The 17,808-nt window shown below is 41.9% G+C and overlaps 1 protein-coding gene across 1 annotated transcript in view; it reads left to right on the top strand.

Annotated features, from left to right (window-relative positions):
• The window catches only part of RYR3 (ryanodine receptor 3), a 529,492-nt gene that overhangs the window by 245,362 nt on the left and 266,322 nt on the right, over positions 1-17,808 (top strand). Inside the window, exons 9-11 of the mRNA XM_040492205.1 lie at positions 633-707; positions 3,293-3,449; positions 14,723-14,896. Coding sequence (XP_040348139.1) covers positions 633-707; positions 3,293-3,449; positions 14,723-14,896 — 406 coding nt within the window. The remainder of the gene's footprint in view (positions 1-632; positions 708-3,292; positions 3,450-14,722; positions 14,897-17,808) is intronic.

Genomic DNA, 17,808 nt, shown 5'->3' with positions numbered 1-17,808 from the left:
AGGAGACAGTAAGACTATATACCTCTTTCTACTATCTTTGCAACTTTCGTAAACCTAAAATTACTCCAAAATAAACAACTTTATTTAAAAATACATCAAAAGATTATCTTTAATAGAGAAAAGGAGACAACAGCACAGTGATAAAATTATGGACACTATAGCAATTGAGCATAAAGCTTTTTGTTCTGGACTTCCTAGAATAATGGAAGTGAATTCATACTGTACTGTATATATGTTTTAAAAGTACGAATACAGTTTTTAAGAGATGGAAAACTACATCAAAGAACTTAACCTAAAAGAATTGGAGCATTCGGTATCTGCTCTGATGGTTATGTGAGTGATTAGGCTATTTTGTGCAAATGGAGACGGTCCTTTTCATCATACCCCTGACGGTCCATGAGTGTCCATTATCTGTTGTGGTGAGCAGTTCCCTCCCCCATAGCACCTTTTTTCCCTCCTAAGAGGTTGAGACTGGGAAATTGTTCTTCTCTTTGAGTCAGCTGTTAGTTTTGCTGACTCTACGAGGGCTTAGAAAAGCGGCAGGGTTTGAACAATCTCTGCCGGGAGCTGTCCCCTCCCCGGTGCTGATCAGTGTCAAGCTCAGAGGAGCTAATCTCCAACTCTGCTCACAGGAGGATATTCTATGAAGCTGGGGGAGCTGGGACACGAGCCAGATCTCTGTGGAGAGTGGAACCCCTTCGGATAAGGTAATGTGAAGGGCTTGGGTGGTGCTCTTTTCGTGATTATTTTCTTTTCCTATACTCTCCATTTTCTTAAATATTTCATTTGTTCCACATCACCTGGCAAACTCTCAAAAGTTCCTTGGCCCAGAGCTAAGTTTTGAAATTTTCCTGAGTTTGTTTTCAAACAACAGTAACACACACACACACACACACACACACACACACACTGAAGCCAGAGGACTCTGCTGCCCTGAACCCAGCCCCCAGGTCTTACTGCCCTTGCAGTGACCGGGTTATAAAACGTGAGCTTGGATATGTCTGCTGAAAGTCATCAAAGTATTTTTCCCATTTGCTTTCTTGAACAGATTCTCTGAAACCCAGCTAGTGTTTCTCTTCTCAGTAGTATGGTTGGCTCCAGTGGAACATTAGCTTTAAATGACAGAACTAGTGGTTGTGATGGCAGGAGGTAGAGAAGACTAAAGCATCACTGCAAATGTAGCTGTGAGGAAAACCGTATTTACCTGACTTGTCAGAAACAATTTTGTACCTGGGGTGGAACGAACAGGAGGCTGAGACTTGAGCTGTGTGCCTGAGTAAAAACATGTGGTCTCCAAACATTAAAGTACAAAGCAGCACCCAGTAATCTCTGGGCTGTTATTTTGCTGAGACGGATTGCAAGTCAGGCTAGAGATGAGCTGCTTGGGATAACAGAGGAGGGAAAGGTGTTTGGTTTTCCTTGTCAGCCTTTCCCACTGGCTCCCTGCTCAGTCTCTCCCTGAATATATGTTCATTGTGAAAGTCTCTCTTGTGAGGGTATATGCCTCCAAGGTGGTCTTCAAGCTAATCTGTAGAAATCAGAAGAAAATATTAGAACTTAGGCACACAGATACATTTAAATTTTTTACTGAGAACAACTCTTTGGAAGTTTCTGGTTTAAAGAAAACTGGTTCTAAGGATCACCCACTTGTTAGCTGGCAGAGGGCATTTGTATTCTCTCCCAGCCCTGTTAAAAAGCTTGCAATAACATACTCACATTCTCGGGATATTAAGCCTTGGTTCTTGCTTAATGGACTTCTTTAAAATGTCAAAATAGGTATGTATATATAGTTTCAGTTAAGGTTGTTTATTTCCCTAGAGGTCTAACCATGAGATTTTATTCTAACTTAAAAGATAATGAGCTCAGTTGTTCAGTAGATAAGTGCTCCCCAAATACTTACGGTGACTTTTGTTGAATGCCAACATTTTGATGTAGGTCCATCGAAAGGTTTCCACTCAAACACGAGGTCTCTCTTACCTTAATCATCTAACCTTGCTTTATTTTTTTCCACAAAATGTATCCCCTTCTAACACAAATACATACACACACACACACACACACACACACACACACACACACACTTCTTTATTCTCTGCCTCTCCCTGGCAAGTGTAAACTGCACAAATATTTTTACTATTTCTCTTAAAAATGGGATTCTTTGTGGTAGTAGAATATTTGAATTGAGATAGCACATCAGAGATGACTTTGTTTTCCCAGAAATGAGCTTTCTTTATAAGGTATTCTTTTCATGTGTTTTTATATATCAAGAAATTTCAGAGGAGTGAAGGAAAAATTGGAAGCCTCAGACTTCCAGTTGTATTAAATTGTTGTCTTGTCCCAAGATCATCATCATTGTTGGTGTTCTTTTTTTTTTCCTTTTTTTCCCTTATTTTTATTGAAGTATAATTACCATACAATGTTATATTAGCTTCAGATGTACAATATGATTCAACAATTTTATACGTTACTGGATGCTCATTAAGATAAGTGTATGCTTAATCCCCTTGATCTATTTTACCCATACCCACACCCACCTCCTCTCTAGGAACTACCAGTTTGTTCTGGATTTGAGAGTCTATTTTTGTCTCTTTGTTATTGTTCATTTGTTTCTTCAATGTCACATATGAGTGAAATCATAAGGTATTTGTCTTTGACTTATTTCAGTTAGCGTTACACCCTCTGGATCCATCCATGTTGTTGCATATGGCAAGACCTCATTTTATATAGCAAAATAATACTCCATTGTGTGTGTGTGTGTGTGTGTGTGTGTGTGTGTGTGTGTGTTATTAAAAAGGTATGGTGTGTGTATATATGTATGATTATAAGTACACATACTTTTTCATCTGTGGATGGATACTTGCATTGCTTTCATGTCTTGGCTGTTGTAAATAATGCTGCAATAAACATAGGGGTGCATGTATCTTTTTGAATTAGTATTTTTGTGTTCTTTGGGTAAGTACCCAGTAGTGTGATTACTGGATCATTGGGTAGTTCTACTTTTAATTTTCTGAGGAAACTCCATACTGTTTTCCACAGTGGTTGTACCAGTTTGCATTCCCACCAACAGTGCACAAGGATGCCTCCTCATTGGTGTTAAGAGAGGCCACAAGAGAAGTACCATGCTGAGTTGTCAGCAGACCTGAAATCCTAAAGCAAGCCAGGAGACAAGTGCTTTGTCCCTTAAGGAAGAGGGTTTAAAAGTCTGCTAGCATGTGGAAGAAAGCACAGGAGAAATATTGAAATAGACATAGTTTTGTGTAAATGCAGTTTCTTGTCTGTTTCATCTGCCCAGTTGGAGTGGCAGTAACATCAGATGGGGCCAGGCTTTCCGCCTCCGGCATCTCACCACAGGCCACTACCTGGCCTTGACAGAGGACCAAGGCCTTATACTGCAGGACCGGGCAAAGTCAGACACCAAGTCCACAGCCTTCTCTTTCCGGGCTTCCAAGGTAAGGTGTGATGAAGTCGACTTTGACCTCATTTAAGAGTGAAAGCTCTGAAACTTCCAGAAAGCACTATGGCTGAAAAGAAAGTGGGCTGGAACAAGAAATTCAGCCTTCTGATAAACCCTTTCTTCTTCCATCTTTTGAATTGAGTGTATAGGGGAAGGATCACAGGGATGGGCAATATTGCTCACAGGCTAATGAAAAATGTTGTTTAATATATTCTAAGTTGTTTTTAATACTTGGAAACATATGCTTCAGTCCTATAAGGCAATAAGAACATGGAAGCATGAGTTTTAATGCTATATTTGTTTAAAGCAAGGTGGCAATCTCTTTCAGAAAGATGCAGAGAAGACATAATTCTGAACATGACCTCTTCTTGCAGTTATTTGTATTATACAAAGTCACCAGTACCTTCTTCATCTTTTTCCTAGGTTGTCTCTTCTCTCTGCTCTCACCCATCCATCCCCAACTTCCATTAAAAGCAGACCCTCTGGTAGTTAGGTTAACTGCAACATGTAGCTTTGCCTTCTGATGTGTATATAGGCATCTGTTTTTTAAAGACTTCTTTCTATCCTTAACGTCTAGCTAGGTTTTTAACTCTGCATAACTCAGAGCTGGATCTAGTTGGATGGTCAGAATTGCATGCTGAGCTAACTTCTGACAGAGAGTTGGATGCTCTGTCACTTTATGATTGTTCTGGAAAGATCACGCAAGCATCAGAAAGGCTGTGCACAGATGCATGCCTAGTTATCAGGGAGCCTACACCTCCTAATGAGACAGTTCGACATCTCTTATGGGGGTTTCATCTCTAGTTTTGTTCTTTGCTCTTTTCCAGAAATAGATCTTGATTTGTGTTCCCAACACGATTCCAGGAAGGGGTGGTTGATGATTCTGTTCATGTAGGACTCGGTGTGAAGCTGACAGATGAATTTTCCATGGGCAGCTAAACTTCTCAATTAATCAAAGGAAGACAGTCTTCCACTATTGCCCTTCTTTGAAGCAGGGGGCTCAGACTCGTTTTTTCCTTCTTTTTTATGGTCCCAGAGTCTTTATAGGCAGAGAATCTCTTTGGCATATAGGTTTTTCTCCCCAAATGGCCATATATCAGAGTTAGGCTATTTCCACACCTTTATTTCAAACATTAAAATATATAAACTTCTTACCCTAAATTTTTCTCAGATATCACCTTCCATCTGCTTCTTGTTAAATGGTTGTGTTGGCTCCTTGACTTCATTCTGGTTTTCTGACCATATCTCCTTTATGTTACCTTTATTTAAGTTTTTTAGGGTTGCCAGCAAAAGAAAGATTTTAAATATAAACATATATCTATGTAGCAAAACATTTTGGGCTCCAGGAAGTTGTTTATGGCAGTGTAACTTGCTAAAAACTCAGTGAAACAAAGCAACAAAAAAGGTCCAAAGAACAGAGACAAGCAAGATCATATTCTTCCCTAAGACACAACTTGGACATGGGGTGTAGGGGGCAACAGCAGATGTGGAAAGTTAAAAAAAAAATCTGGGGGAAAAATGATTCATTATAACAGATGACCAAGTAAATGCCTTTCTAAGAATGCCAGCTTGGCTTTTTCTCTCTTTGAGTGCTCTACCGTGATCCCCTCAGCCCATTCTAGATAGGCTGAGCTGGATGGATCCGTGACACTGAGGTCTTTACTGTTTCAGAAGGGGCTTTTCTTACGATAGCAGACATTCAGGTGGCCTTCCAGGCAGCTGGCAGAATCCTGTTCCAAGGGGATTCTTGCATTCCATTCCTTTCTTGGCTCAGCCTTGTGTAGGATGGCTTGGTGCTTGCCATGGTCTCTGGGGAGAGCCAGAAAAACTCAGAGCACCGTAGAGACTCCTCATAACACTCCTTCCACTTGGCACCCCTTCTGGCCTGTGAGCACATTTATCCTCAAAAGGCCCATTTCTTATCTCCCCAAGTCCCTCCATTTCTCTGCACATGGAGGCAAGCAGCTTATGGCTGAAAGTCATCGAGGTACCATGGGGACAGCCGGCCTAGCAGAGCTGGATGTAAAAGTCACCCGTGAGTCACATTGTCCTATGCACTTGGCAACGTTGTTACATTTCAGTGGAGTCACTATGTTAAAGGTTTTAAATAACTCCCAGTGCAGCAGTATTCGGCCCAGCTATGTTCATTTTAACGTGGAAGGAGCTGAAATTAAAATGACCTAGGCTCCATGGCAGGCCAAGATACAGCTGTGCTCCTCCAGGAGATCGGGGCTTCCTGAGGACACTGTGTGGGCAGAGCATCTGGCATCTTAGAATGTGAAGCTACACCATAAGCAGGAATGTATGGAGCACGCATGGCTCTGCCATACACAATGTAAAGAACTCTTGGGAGAAGAACACTAGAAATGCCTTGATTGCTCTGGAGGCTCAATTCCTCCCTAGTAAACGTGGTTTTACCTTGCTTGGTGCAGGCTCTTCTCCCTTAAATGCACGCTCCAGTGTGCTTGCCCTCACTGAGTAGTAGTGAGGCTCCCCGCAGAAAGAGACTTTTGGCTCTGTTTCTGAATGGTGTGAGAGCCATTGAGCCATCTTGCCAGCTCTTGCCTGCTATAGGTGCTATGTGATGGAGCAGATGGCAGACAGTAGTCTCAGATACCATTTCAGGATCTGGGTGGTGGCACAGGGGTTGGGGGAACTAAGTGGGAAGGCTGAGAGGTGGAGATTCTGTGTCCTTTGTGCCTTTGTGAATAGGATTAAGAGGGTAATCATCTGATCCCCTCTGTATGTTGGAGAATCTAGGAAACAGAAAAAGAGATTCCCAGGAGGGACACTCTGGGCTCATGTGTTCAGGGAAGCACTGGGTTAGCTGAGCTGTGAGTCATTTGGCACTGATGGGCTTCCCACCTCGTGTTCCTGTCTGGCTTCATTAGCCTGTGACAGCTATGACTCCTAAATCGGGGACCATGGAACAGCTGTAGGTGCATGTTAAAATCCTTAGCAGGCTGCCCTTAAGAGGAAGTGGCAGGTACCCTGTGAATCTTGTACACATGGATAGGACAGGGGTGTGACTGAGCCTTCATGGAAGGTGCTCAAAACTAACACCTGCTGCAGTCATTGGCTCAGATGAAATCAAACCGAGGCCTTCGAGCAAGCCCTTTGAAGCATGGAGAATAATGAGCAGCATGTGATCTTGGTCAGTTTCTCTCCCTCTCCTTCAGCAGCGTGATCCAAATCAACCTGGAGGTCGGGGATGTGTTGTTGCCCCTGAACTGCAGCATCACAACTTACTTTTTTTTTTGTTTAATTTTTTTTTAACATTTATTTTTTTTTAACATTTATTTATTTTTGAGACAGAGAGCATGAACAGGGGAAGGTCAGAGAAAGAGGGAGACACAGAATCTGAAACAGGCTCCAGGCTCTGAGCTGTCAGCACAGAGCCCGACACGGGGCTTGAACCCGCGGACCGCGAGATCATGACCTGAGCCAAAGTCGGACGCTTAACCGACTGAGCACCCAGGTGCCCCAGCAACTTACTTCTTTAATGTGGAAGTGGTGTAAGATGGAGAATGGCTTCCAGGTTACCGAGATCTGGCCTTGACTCCCGTCTGCTCTCTGTGTGGTCTTCGACACAGTCTTACTCTGGTTGCCCCTCATTTGAGGTCTGTCATAAAGGGTTAAGATCCAATCCCTGCCTGCCCTACCATCTTATCTACATCACTTGGCTCACAGTTGCCTTGAGCGCTGGCATACTAAATATTTACCAGTCCTTGAACATGTTACTTTTTCTCACTGCTAAACCTGGACCTAGAATGCCTTCTACCCCTCCTACACACCCCCGCTCATGAACTCCTCACCCTTCCAGACCAGTGTCGGATGCCTTTTACAGAAGGAGGGCTCTTCCGTTGTCCTCCAGTAGGGCCCTGTTCATGCTTCTGTAACAGCCATCAATCCCTGGACCAGGAGCCCCTAGATGACAGGGACCACATATGCCCCCCTTTTTGCACCCCAGCACCTGGCACAGTGTGTAGCATGTGGTAAGTGTGGAGATGGCTTCCTGAAGGCATACATGAATGTGGTCACACCCTAAGATAGGCTAAAATCCATTTCATTTTAACCCTCCTCATCTTTATAGAATTATCCTGCCATCACTGTGTAATCATTTTGGATCAGAATACTCTCCCTATAAACATTCAAGCAGACAGATTCATTATTTGGAACATCTAAGTCAAATTTCTGTGAACTTGATTTCACATCATTTCCCCATTGTCTTGACATTGCAAAGCCATTCCCCAAGGATTGTCAGATAATGTGATTTAATATTTTCTCTAGCATAGCAATACTGTCTATTTAGCTGTCATGTCTGCACATCAGTTTACAACACTTTATTCCTCTTGGGGAAGAAGGAATTAGTAATGTTAAAGCAAGCCTTATCATATGTAGCCATTTATTTTAGAGTTATTTTTAGTGATTGTACTGTAAGTCTTGAATGGTCGAGATAGAATCTCAGTTTGCCTATTTTATTGCGTAAAGAAACAAAACTACAATTGTTCCCGATTGGAGGAAATTTTTCCTCAGTGTATTAAACACTAAATTCAATTTAGTCAGCAATGATCAAATATCTACTAAGCACTGTGTTCTTGGCCAAACTTCCCTGTCTTATATTTTTCTTTTAATTTTTTAATGTTTGTTTACTTTTGAGAGAGAAAAACATAGCACAAGCAGGGGAGGGGCAGAGAGAGAGGGAAACACAGAATCCAAAGCAGGCTCCAGGATCTGAGCTGTCAGCACAGAGCCCACGAACCGGGAGATTATGACCTGAGCCAAAGTCGGATGCTTAACTGACTGAGTCACCCAGGCTCTAAAAAATCCCTGTCTTTTATTTTTTTTTTTTTAATTTTTTTTTTTCAACATTTATTTTTGGGACAGAGAGAGACACAGCATGAACGGGGGAGGGGCAGAGAGAGGGGGAGACACAGAATCGGAAACAGGCTCCAGGCTCTGAGCCATCAGCCCAGAGCCCGACGCGGGGCTCGAACCCACGGACCGCGAGATCGTGACCTGGCTGAAGTCGGACGCTTAACCGACTGCGCCACCCAGGCACCCCAAAATCCCTGTCTTTTAAAAACTGTACACTGTTCTCTCTGATGTGTATGGAAAGCATCTCTGTAGACTAGCCTCATGTGCCCTTTAACCTTGGCGGCCTGAATCAAGATGGCAGCTGGGCTCATGGCACATCCCTTAGGAAAACATTGACTCTGTTTATTCCAGCCCCTTTGCTTGCTCTGCTTCCTCACTGAGTTATCAGTAGGGGAAAGAGAGAAAAGGGCTAGGAGAAAACATCTACCTTAAGATTCAAATATCTAGAGACAACAGTTGTATTTCATTTCAAAGAAACTACACATGTATTTTTAAAATTTAAACCAATGATTTCTCAAGTCGTTATTGTTCAAAGTGGACCAAGTAGAGAAGCAGTCAAGGAAGACAGTGGGTGTGAAAAACCTGAGTGTGAATCCTGGCTCTCCCGTTTGCTGTTCATCCTTAATGTCTTTTGTCTAGAAAATGGGGGTGAGGAAGTGTGGTTCAAACGGTTGTTGTGCGGATTCAGTGAGACAAGGAAAGTGGCCTGAGAGTGTCTCCTTATCCATGAAATGGCGGTAGTATTGCCTACCTCCTGGTGGTGGTGTAGGAATTAAAGGAGAAAGACAGAGGGAAGAGCCCCCAGGAGAAACACACCTTCCCTAATGCAGCAGACGAGTCTGGTCCGCCCCCCATGCTCACCCCCACCCAGCACACTGTAAAGTGGGAGTGAAGTCCTCCCACCCAGCCAAGTTCCAAGCAGTGTCTGAAAGTGTGTGATTTCTTTAAAGCTATCCTAAGACCTCATATTTTAGATTAGAAATTGAGAAAAGGACTCTGTTTGTGGACAAGTGAACCCAAAAGCTGTTTCTCAAAGTTTCTCCAGAGACGCCTAGGAAGGAGCCAGGCTAGCCAGGACTTTTTTGATGATATACCCCAGTATCCATGGATGGGTTTCCTCTTCCCACATTTGCTTTTCCTCTGAAACATTTTTGGGTGATTACAGTCTGTTGGAAAGGTACTTTCTTGTTGTCTCTGGACACAGGCAGTTTAATTATGTCAAATAACAAATTTCACTCTAATTAAAAAACATGAATTAGGACCTTCTCTGTTCCAGATATGCTAAATACTGATGTCATAGCTTAAAAATCACCTGTCTCTAGCCTTGTTTCTTTTCAATCTATAATTCACACTGCTGCTGGAACAGTTATTCTAAGATGCAACCCTGTGTTATCCCCCCACTCAAAATTCTCAGTGGCTTTCCATTGCCAACACTAGCTTTTCCCAACTAGTGTTCCCTTTGGCTCCTGCTGTAAGAATTAGAGCTTGTCCAGAGTCCTCTTTTCCTAGAGAAAGTCTGTTAATTTTGTGAGTTTGAGAAACATGTACCTATGATAACAACGTTCAGAGTCCTTGTTGTTCAAGTCCTTTCCTGAACTTCAGCCACACTCCTTGCCACACTATACCCATCTTATTAGAATTCAGTCCCTTATTTTCTTTCTCGCTTCTCACTCCTAGCCAAGCTCACCTCAAGTGTCATTCTTACATAAATTCAAACCTGACTCTCAGGCAGAATGGATTGTTCTCTCTCCAAAACTCCAATTGCACCTTCACTATAGACCATATCCTCTTGCTATCATTATTGGTTTGTATGTATGACTTCTAAGTTGTATATGAGCCCAGAGCCACTTTTTCACAAAATAAACGCATATATTTTCAACCTTTCAACCTTTTCATTATCGTTACCTTTAAACAACTGAAACAGTAATACAATTAATACTTAGCTGTGCTAATGGTAACCATTCAAAAACTTATGTGCAAATGAAAAACCGGCTTTGGAATTATACTTGATTTTAGATTCTTTTCTATTACTTACTAGCTATAGGACTTTGACTGAATTGCTCAAATTCTGTAAGCTTCAGTTTTATCATCTATAGAGTAGGAAAAAGGAAAACCAAAGGACTGCTGAAAGGTTTAGAGAAAATGTTTTTAAAGTGTCATGGATAATACGTATTACTGTGTAGATCATTGGTAAATTCACATGATGGCATTGCCATTGTAGGGTACTTAGCAAAATACTTTGCTCTAAGTAGGTGCTAGACAAACCCTAGTTGCAATTCCCTTCCTTGTCCTTCTAGCAATCTTAAATCATTCTGGAGAGCAGCAACTTAATCATTTAAACCAGGTATTCATTCAACACTTGTGACGTGGTCATGACCATTTCATTAAGAAGTTCTCAGTGGAGACAGGAGAAGATGATGATCCATCAACACCTCTTAAGCCAAGTAACCTATTCCTTCTTAGAATCAGCTCATCATCTAACACCGGGAAGGTTGATGGAGATCAGCAAATTGATGTCCACAGACCAATAAAACAAAAGGAAATTATTTGCAACCTATTTTAAGCACAGCATAGTATGGAATACAAAGACAAGCAAATCCAAGTCTTACCCTTGGAGAGTTTTCAGTCTGGTAGGGGACAGGAAGCATGCCAGCAAAGGATTCACAGAATATTGTAAAGAGCCTTGACAGGGGAGAAAAAGTGCCATGAGGTCAGAGAAAATGCAAAGGTGGATCTGGGAAAGGCTTGATGGATGAGATGTAAAGATGCAGAGATGAAACGGGGTTGCCAAGCAGAAAGTGTAATGTCCGTAAAGACCCAGGGGAAGGGAATCTTAATGTATCAAAGGAACATAGTCCAATTTGATTAAAGTATATGGTATATTTGAACTTTAGAAATGAAAATTGTATCTTATAGGAATTAGGGAATTAATGCAAAGGAGGAATTGGATTAGCCCTGTCATTTAGGAAGAGTCCATTTGCAGCAGTAGATTAAGTGCATATGGGGCCATATTCCAGTCAAAACAGAGGGGGAGCATTTGCGCATGCTCACATCAGAAGATCACGAACCTGCTCTCAGCTGACTCAGGCATCTCTATCATGGATCACTCTCCTTTCTTTATTATATCCTCTGTGGCATTTATGTTTGGCTTAGGTTGGCTTTTACGTTTATTTATTTTTGAGAGACAGAGAGACAGAGCACAAGTGCAGAGGGGCAGAGAGAGAAGGATACAGATTCAGAAGCAGGCTCCAGGCTCTGAGCTGTCAGTACAGAGCCCGACTCAGGGCTCGAACTCACAAACCATGAGATCATGACCTGAGCTGAAGTTGGATGCTCAACCAGCTGAGCCACCCAGGTGCCCCTAGGTTTTCTTTATTGTTGGCTTGTCTCCATGTCTTAGTTTTTCTTGTTGTTTCTCCTGTTTTTCTTCTAATTTAGCAGTGGCCACTACAGTGACCACCATAGAACCCTGGAAGTAGATGCTGTTTTGTAAAACCAAAGATGCAGAGAGATACCCTATTCTATAAATAGTAATGATCCATTGGTTTCAGGCTCTAGAAAAAATAGATCCCGGTATTGCTCTTCTTTTGACAAAGTCATATTTAAATAAACAAAAAGTGAGAAAATGAATGAAGTGACCATAGTCATTGATAGTTTGGGAACATGCACTATTTTAACTGTGAGCTCTTGGCAGTCAGCATAATTACTCATATTTAACAGTTGTAGTGTATATTATTTTGTTTTGCTGAATTATCTATGCTTTAGGGAACAGACTAGAGAGGATAACTTTGCATCAGAATTAGGAATATTTCTGGAATGAAAATCAAGTATCCATTGTTTTGTAAAATAAATGAATTATTGACCCCCTGCCCATAAAGAAGTCTTAATGTATCAGATTCTGTTTTCCCATTGTCTGTTGTTATAAAATCAAAGATAAGTTCCTTTAGAAATATTCATTTTGAGAAATGTCATATTTAAAAATCCAGCCAGAGTTTCAACGTACCTTTAAAATAACAGTTTCCTGGGGCGCCTGGGTGGCGCAGTCGGTTAAGCGACCGACTTCAGCCAGGTCACGATCTCGCGGTCCATGAGTTCGAGCCCCGCATCGGGCTCTGGGCTGATGGCTCAGAGCCTGGAGCCTGTTTCCGATTCTGTGTCTCCCTCTCTCTCTGCCCCTCCCCCGTTCATGCTCTGTCTCTCTCTGTCCCAAAAATAAATAAACGTTGAAAAAAAAAATTTTTTTTAAAAAATAAATAAAAATTAAAAAAAAAATAAAAAAAAAATAAAATAACAGTTTCCTTGTAAAGTATTAACATTGCTCAAGATGATCCTGTAAAGGTATACAAAATAATTAATTTTGCTGTTAGGAAGGTTTGAAGGAAGAGAAATCAGACCAAAATGAAAAAATATATTTGAACGAAAAATGACTTAGCAATATATATATGTATGTGTGTGTGTATGTGTGTGTGTATGTGTGTGTGTATATATATGTATACATTTCTTTAACATATATTAATTAATTGATGGGTGCTGGATTCTCTGTATTGGGAATCCAAAAGTAATTGAAATCTGGCCATGCCCTTGATTGTTTTGTAGCCTGGCAAAAGTAAAGTGTCATATAAACAAGCATATTTGCACTGTGATGGGCTTAAGTGCTCAGTAAAGGAATGAGACTGTGCTGGGGGAAATACAGCAGGAGAAACTACTTGACCCTCACAGAGAAGGTGGCATCTGAAAAGGGTGTTGAAGGATGAGTAGGAGTTTAGAACAGTGGGGAAGAACGGAGCCTCTGGAACCTCGTGGGTTAAATCTTGGCTCTTTTCAGGGTACCTGAGTGGCTCAGTTGGTTAAGCATCTGACTTTGGCTCAGGTCATGGTCTCGCAGTTCATTAGTTCAGGCTCCACGTTGGGCTCTGTGCTGAAGGCTCAGAGCCTGGAGCCTGTTTCGGATTCTGTGTCTCCCTCTCTCTCTGCTCTTCCACTGCTCATGCCCTGTCTCTCTCTGTCTCTCAAAAATAAATAAAACATTAAAAAAAAATCTTGGCTCTTTGACTAATTCTTGAGTGACCTTGGGAAAATTATTCATCTCTGTATCTTCGTTTTTTCTTCTGGAAAACTGGGATAGTATTTGTAGCTCCATCCAAAGCTGTTGGCAAGAATTCATACATGTAAAGAACTTAGAACACTGCCTTGCACTTGGTAAGAGCTCTGTACTTGTGTGCTATTTGTCCCTTCGTTAAGAAAGAGTAAAATTGTCACAAGCAGAGGGAACGGCATGCTGCATTTTTTATTTTGTAAAAAAATTCAAAATGCTGTCTAGCTAATGGCTTTTACAAATGAGCAATTTAACACAAGATGTAGAGGAGAAATAGAAGTCGGGTAGAACCATCAAGAGGCCTTGATTAATGAGGAGGGGACAGAGTTACCCTGCACCCCAGGTCTGCTTCCTGACTCCGTCTTTGACAGGCACCTCAGCTTGTCACCAGACAGATAACTGATGTGCAGCAACTCCTTTTTCCATACTGGAGAAAAGGCTGTAGTGAAACAGAGGTAATTGAAGAATGAAACCCATTGATGGCAACACACTACTGAGGAGGCCATAAGAGACGGATAATACTGATGACAGCATTACAAGGACAGCATAGTAGCCGCTACCTACTCCACGAATCTGCTTTCTCTGCTGATCTTTAGAAAAGACTTTTATAGGGGCGCCTGGGAGGCTCAGTCGGTTAAGCGGCCGACTTCAGCCAGGTCACGATCTCGCGGTCCGTGAGTTCGAGCCCAGCATCAGGCTCTGGGCTGATGGCTCAGAGCCTGGAGCCTGCTTCTGATTCTGTGTCTCCCTCTCTCTCTGCCCCTCCCCCATTCATGCTCTGTCTCTCTCTGTCTCAAAAATAAATAAATGTTAGAAAAAAAATTTTTTTTAAAAGAAAAGACTTTTATATATTGTTAACAGATACTTTTAAAGCCCTGACTTTGGGAATGTATATCAGGTGACTATTGAAACTACAGAGGATACAACTTGCTGAAAATAAGGTAATTGGCCTGTAAAGTGTTGATTACTATTAAGGTGTCTAAGTCAGGATAAGAAAAGTAGAAACTATAGTGGAGAATTTTATAAAATCAAAACCAAAGAGAGACCCTACCAGCTGCCTCCTTTCCCCATGGATTTAAGTAATTACTAAAGTGGCTGAAACTTGGAATCCGTTGACTTTACAGTTAACAGCAGCTAAGGGAAGCAAGCCTTTCCGAAATCCTGGCTTGGACAGGCATATCATGATGATCTTGGTAATGGGTTCCCTGGCTGACAAATTCTGCATAGGTGATGTGTTTCATATATTGCATTTCTATTTAATCAGACATGCCTTTGTTTCATTTTCTGTGAAATAGGAAATCAAGGAGAAATTGGATTCTAGTCACAAGCGGGATATAGAAGGCATGGGAGTTCCAGAAATCAAATATGGAGATTCCGTCTGCTTTGTCCAGCATATAGCCAGTGGTCTGTGGGTGACCTACAAAGCACAAGATGCCAAGACCTCCCGCCTTGGACCTCTGAAAAGAAAGGTGAGGCTCACGAAGGCAGTCCAGAATTATTTTCCATTGAACTGGAAGCAAGTAGGCAAGAGCAGCGATCAGGAGAATCAGGCGAACATGATGTTTGTTTACTTCACACTGTTTTTGCTATTCTGAAGAGTTATTTTGTGACAGATTGTACTTCCTAATTGGTTATTTTGACCCCATATTCAGTGCAAGGGGAAAAAAAAGTTAAATACATGGCAAATCTGTGATGAAGGGGGAGAGTTTGTTCAATGCTCTCTAAAAAACCTGAACTAAGTAACTCTTGGTGATATGCTGTTTGGGGATTATTCACACCATTGCTCTCTTCATTTAAGTGGATAATTGAGTTTCTGTGTGATTTTCATGATATAGAGACTAAATAGAATTGCTACAGAGAAAATGCAGATTGCATGATAACAAGCCCACAGGAACCAACATGCAGAAAGAAGAGATCGTGTGCACTGATAGGGTATCCACAGAGAGCACTCAGATTGGAGTGGTCCATCACAGCCGGCTGCATTGGGAAACTGGCTTGGATACGCACCACATCTTTGTCCCAAAAAGTTGTTGTAACAGTTTTGATAGGAACCAGAGAATAGATGCCAAGGGCATGAGTTTTCTTGGAAAAAAACTCTTACCAGACACCTGTTTGGGTAGTCAAGGAACCCTAGAATGGGGTTCTAGGAGCCATTGTCCACTGTAGCTTGGGTTTATCAGCCAAAAGTGCAGGTAATGCAAAGCTTCCCAGAATGCAGGTTGTTGTAAGAGGGGAGGTTGGAAGCAAACCTTAAGGCAATAACTTACTTTTGTGTAAGTAACTTACTTTATGTGTAAAGTAAAACATACCAAGAAGATATCCAGAAATGTGAAACTAAAATTATGAAGAAGAGAGAGAAAATTAAAAAAAAAACCAGCCACACTGAGTAGGTTATACTGACTAGGTTGTATAACCCAACAACAACAACAAAACCATTTGAAGGCTTCAGCAACCAGGGCATCCGGGGCATGAGTGCTAAAGGTCCCAGATGGAATGTGGCTATGCCAAGTGAGCCACACCTTTGTCTCTACTTGCCCCTCAGCATATTTTCTGAGTTGTGGCACCAAGGAGGTGGGGGCTTGTGTTGGCCTCATTGGGCTGGAGAAGACAGATGAGAGAGGAGGTCATCCAGGGTCTCTGAGACTTAAGAGGCCAATGTTCTAGAATGGAGGGAACTCTAGAAACATGAACCTGAAATTCTGTGTGCAGTTTCCCCTAAAGCTGACCATGGATGGGCTGTGAAGCCAGGACAGTAATAGAAGTCTGCAGCTATGATGGACAAGATAACAGCAGAGATGTCAACAGAATGACAGCACTAGGGAGGCTAAGGTTGGGGTTCAGGATCCCTCAGATTGGACCAGCCCTTGAAAATACAGTAGGCTTTCAGTTAAACCCCAAAAGGGCTCCACCTCAGGAGTATGAAACTACCCTTGGAAGAAGGGCACCTTGAAGATAGATGCCAAAAACCTATCTATCCTACCAGCCTATCAGAAGAAAATTAAATCCTCTGTAGAGTACAATAATATTATCTAGAGTCTCCACAATTTTTCACTCCTACTAAGGAAATGATGGCATTTAAAGAGGGTGGAATTTGTGGATCTTGGCAATAGCTCTGGATGGGAGGAGATATACTCAAAGGACCCTGCCAACCAGGAGAGATCCCACCTTGAGTTGGTGACTTATCATGCCTCTCCTTGCCTTTCTCTTCCAGGACCATAGTGTGTATATTTTTTGAACTGCTGCAGTGTGCATATGAATTTGGGAGGTCCCTTCAGAAACTCTCTAAAATGATGTCCTAATGTTCGGTCTCAGGCAGGGCTGCCCTGCTCTATTTTGTGAAGAGCAGGTTACATTTCTTTCTAAAAATACAAAGGATATTCAAATCTGTGTTAAGTATTTCATAAAACAAATCAGGAACCTAGAAAAACCAGTGGGAAAACGAGACAGTAAAAAAAAAAAAAAAAAAAAAACAAAAAACCCTAGAGAATGGCATTCACCTTAAAGGAAGCCACCTCCTTCCCATTCCCATCTTGGGCTTCTGCTGTCTGTTCTTGGGTCATGGGATTCCTCTGGGAGAAACTGGGCTGTGGTGATCAAAAGGGCACCTAGTAACAGTGTTCTAACAGCTGCATCCCCCCTATTTCTCATTACTTTCTTGTTTGGCTGGCCGGTTTGGATGTGGTATCTGAACAAGCAAAATCTAAGGATTTTGGTCTTTAGAGACCCGAATACTGGGACTGAGGCCAGAGTAAACGTAGTGGCAGTATATTGCCGAATCAAAATGCTTAAACAGTTGCTGGGAAGCTCTGACAGGGTAGTTCTGAAACAGTTGGTGAATCCAATACTAAGGGTATCCTTTGCTAACACTTAAGCTAGATGCGGTGCTAAGTCTTGTGTCAAAACTGAACATAAACTTTTGTAAGCCAGTATTCTACTTCCTGTGTGAATTCATTCTATTAGGTAGGACACAATTTCAGAAGAACAAGTAATAAGAGATTTTCACATGGAAAGGAAAAGAAGTTGCTTTGAGCTAACAGTGAGAAAGACAGGGATGCCAGGGTGGCTCAGTTGGTTAAGTGTCCGACTCTTGATTTTGGCTCACAGGTCATGATCTCATGGTTCGTGAATTTGAGCCCCATGTTGGACTCAGTGCTGACGGTGCAGAGCCTGCTTGGGATTCTCTTCTGTCCCTGTCTCTCTCTGCCCCTCCCCACTCCTCTCTCTCTCTCTCTCTCTCTCAAAATAAATAAATAAACTTAAGAAAATAATAAAAATGAGACCAAAATGCTTTTACTAAAGATATTTTATAGAGCTACATGTTCTATTTAATTGACCCCACCCCACACCCCAGGACCTACAAATGGTCTCCCTTCACTTACAT

The sequence above is a fragment of the Herpailurus yagouaroundi genome, unplaced genomic scaffold (assembly GCF_014898765.1).
Source record: "Herpailurus yagouaroundi ecotype Mexico unplaced genomic scaffold, PumYag 184, whole genome shotgun sequence".
Lineage (NCBI taxonomy): Eukaryota > Metazoa > Chordata > Mammalia > Carnivora > Felidae > Herpailurus > Herpailurus yagouaroundi.
This window is presented reverse-complemented; position numbering and strand designations above follow the sequence as displayed.